The 4,035-nt window shown below is 38.1% G+C and overlaps 1 protein-coding gene across 1 annotated transcript in view; it reads left to right on the forward strand.

Annotated features, from left to right (window-relative positions):
- LOC121385011 (perlucin-like) overlaps positions 1–3,635 on the forward strand; it is a 7,124-nt gene extending 3,489 nt beyond the window's left edge. Inside the window, exons 4-5 of the mRNA XM_041515539.1 lie at positions 907–1,111; positions 3,525–3,635. Of these exons, the coding sequence (XP_041371473.1) occupies positions 907–1,111; positions 3,525–3,543 (224 nt within the window). The 3' untranslated portion in view covers positions 3,544–3,635. The remainder of the gene's footprint in view (positions 1–906; positions 1,112–3,524) is intronic.
- The last annotated feature ends 400 nt before the right edge of the window (positions 3,636–4,035 follow it).

Raw genomic sequence — 4,035 nt, forward strand, 5'->3', positions numbered from 1 at the left:
TCATCATTATCATCATCATCACCATAACAACCACAATCATTATCATCTTCTTCTTCATCACCATAAGCATCATCATAACCATTATTATCATCATTATCATCATCATCACCATAACAACCACAATCATTATCATCTTCTTCTTCATCACCATAAGCATCATCATAACCATTATTATCATCATTATCATCATCATCACCATAACAACCACAATCATTATCATCTTCTTCTTCATCACCATAAGCATCATCATAACCATTATTATCATCATTATCATCATCATCACCATAACAACCACAATCATTATCATCTTCTTCTTCATCACCATAAACATCATCATAACCATTATTATCATCATTATCATCATCATCACCATAACAACCACAATCATTATCATCTTCTTCTTCATCACCATAAGCATCATCATAACCATTATTATCATCATTATCATCATCATCACCATAACAACCACAATCATTATCATCTTCTTCTTCATCACCATAAGCATCATCATAACCATTATTATCATCATTATCATCATCATCACCATAACAACCACAATCATTATCATCTTCTTCTTCATCACCATAAGCATCATCATAACCATTATTATCATCATTATCATCATCATCACCATAACAACCACAATCATTATCATCTTCTTCTTCATCACCATAAGCATCATCATAACCATTATTATCATCATTATCATCATCATCACCATAACAACCACAATCATTATCATCTTCTTCTTCATCACCATAAGCATCATCATAACCATTATTATCATCATTATCATTATCATCAACATCATTTCTTCTGCATCGACATCAATCATTATCATCATAATTATTATCATTATCATTGTAATAATAAGATTAGCATAAGCATTATGATGTTTCATTACAGGAGATTTCTGGATCGCCGGTTTCGACTACCTAGAGGAGGGCACGTGGTACTGGGACGGACTCACCCCCATTGGTCAGACGTGGTGGTACTCGGGGCAGCCCGGAGGGGGTGTCTCCAACAACTGCCTGGCCCTGATGGGGCGCTACTCACACGCCTGGTTCGCCACGCCGTGTTACAACTATTACCACTTCGTCTGTGAAAGAACGTAAGTCGTGTTACAACTATTACCACTTCGGCTGTGAAAGAACGCAAGTCGTGTTACAACTATTATCACTTCGGCTGTGAAAGAACGTAAGTCCAGTTACATAACTATTACCACTTCGTCTGTGAAAGGACGTAAGTCATGTTACAGCCACTACCACTTCGGCCGTGAAAGAACGTAAGTCGTGTTACAGCTATTACTACTTCTGTTGTGAAAGAACGTAAGTCGTGTTACAACTATTACCACTTCGGCTGTGAAAGAACGTAAGACGTGTTACAACTATTACCACTTCGGCCGTGAAAGAACGTAAGTCGTGTTACAACTATTATCACTTCGGCTGTGAAAGAACGTAAGTCGTGTTACAACTATTACCACTTCGTCTGTGAAAGAACGTAAGTCGTGTTACAGCTATTACTACTTCGGCTGTGAAAGAACGTAAGTCGTGTTACAGCCAATACCACTTCGGCTGTGAAAGAACGTAAGTCGTGTTACAACTATTATCACTTCGGCTGTGAAAGAACGTAAGTCGTGTTACACAACTATTACCACTTCGTCTGTGAAAGGACGTAAGTCGTGTTATAGCTATTACTACTTCTGTTGTGAAAGAACGTAAGTCGTGTTACAACTATTACCACTTCGTCTGTCAAAGAACGTTAGTCGTGTTACAACTATTGCCACTTCTGTGAAATGACGTAAGTCGTGTTACAACTATTACGACTTCGGCTATGAAAGAACGTAAGTCGTGTTACAACTATTACGACTTCGTCTGTGAAAGAACGTAAGTCGTATTACAACTATTACCACTTCGTCTGTGAAAGAACGTAAGTCGTGTAGATCTTTACCATCCTATAATATGTTTACTCATACAAAACACATTCACATCCATAATATTTGTGAAAAGATATCAGTCTTGTACATCTTTGATCATTAAAGGAGCAAACTCGTTTCCCATCCTATAATATGTTTAATATTAATGCAAAATACGTTCACAACTACAAGTTTAATGTTTGTGAAAGGACGTAAATCTAATAGATATTTGATCATTAAAGGTGAAAAGTCGCATTCCCATGTCATACTATTGTTTATTTAATTGCCAAACACATGTTTGTTTAACGACACCTCAGGAAATTTGTATGGCTATTTGGTGTTTAACATATGGTTATTTCAACACTTGGGCAAGAAGAAAGGAAAGGAATGTTTGTTTAACGACACCTCAGCACATTTTGAACTACAGCTACTTGGTGTCTAACATACGGAAGAGGGTGTAGTGGCCTCACACCTACCCACTGAGTCGCTAACACTCGCGCTGGGTGGGAGCCGGTACCGGGCTGCGAACCCTGTACCTACCGGCTTTATGTCCGATGGCTTAACCACGACGCCACCAAGGTTCAGATTGTACTGAAACAATGCGTAAAAGTCATCTGTCATGAAAACTTGTTTTAAAATGTGACACTAGCAAAGAAATATTTAATAATACATTTGTGATCTCACTGTTTGTTGAGTATGTGATAATACATTCGTGATCTCACTGTTTGTAGAGTGTATAATAATACATTTGTGATCTCACTGTTTGTTGAGTATGTGATAATACATTCGTGATCTCACTGTTTGTTGAGTATGTGATAATACATTCGTGATCTCACTGTTTGTTGAGTATATTTTGATGTCACTGTCAACAGATTTCGGATATTTCCTCCTACAGACCAATGTCCCCCAGTGTTACGTCCCGCAGTCAATCCTACTCTGTATATTTCTCCCCTTAACCCAACCCTCTAGTTTTTTCTGATTTACTTAAAACGTGAGGGTTTATGGTACGTATTTCTATGATATACATATTGATGAACAAGCAGTATATAGCAGATTTAGACACCTATATGTATATTACCGTACTATTTTCGTGCATGGTATTTAATTGGGTGGTATACACAAGTTTTACCAACGATTAAAAGGACCATCTTAATTTAATTTAAATTAATTTTTTATTAGATCAAAATACTCGATAACGTCATCGGAAGCGTTTCATTCCACATTTACCGCCACCAATTTAGCCAGGGTTCGTTGTCTTAAAATGTTGTTTCATCTGTCCAATAAAGTGCTCTAGTTTAATTTGAACTAGCGTCAATGAATCAACTACTATTTTGTTTGAAATATGTGTGGCGTCCTATTGAAAATGGAATGATAATGTTTGTGTGGAACTAGGATAGTCAAAACCCTTCCCGTTATGTCTTAACAGCAGCTTAACCCCATTTTTTCTGATTTACTTTAAGTGTGAGGGGTAGTAGTATTTAGACCATAGTTTCTATGTTGACTGAAACGCTGCGTGTTGCAGTTTTAGCTAAATGTGTTACTATTGTCGTCTATGGGATTTGATTTGGTGGTGCACACCCTATAGTGAATTATTGTTTTATCGTTACAGTGCTGGTCTCGAAGGATGATTGCTCGCTCTAGGTACATTAGCGTGGTCTCTCAATTCCGTGTTTTTTGTCAAAAGCTTATACAAAATAATAAAAGAAAGATTTGAAATGTTTGTTATCATTCAGTTTTTAAATATGATGTGTATATGAGAAATCGGAAGAGGAGATGGTGTGTGTGTGTGTGTGTGTGTGTGTGTGTGTGTGTGTGTGTGTGTGAGTGTGTGCGCGCGCGCGCGCGTGTGTGCAACCATTGTATGAGTACACTGGTTAAGGGGACAGATTCCCGTTTTTTTTAAAAGAAAGACAAAGCAAGACAGGGGGAGAGAGGGTTAGAGGCAGATGGAGAGAGAGATAGAGAGAGGGAAAGAGAGGCTGGAAGGGAGAGAGAGGGTGTAAGGGAGAGAGGGTGGAAGGAAAAGACGGAGAGAGAGGGAGAGAGGAAAAGTGATACTGAGAGAGAGAGAGAGAGAGAGAGAGAGAGAGAGAGAGAGAGAGAGAGAGAGAGAGAGAGAG

The sequence above is a fragment of the Gigantopelta aegis genome, chromosome 11 (assembly GCF_016097555.1).
Source record: "Gigantopelta aegis isolate Gae_Host chromosome 11, Gae_host_genome, whole genome shotgun sequence".
In the NCBI taxonomy this organism is placed as follows: Eukaryota; Metazoa; Mollusca; class Gastropoda; order Neomphalida; family Peltospiridae; genus Gigantopelta; species Gigantopelta aegis.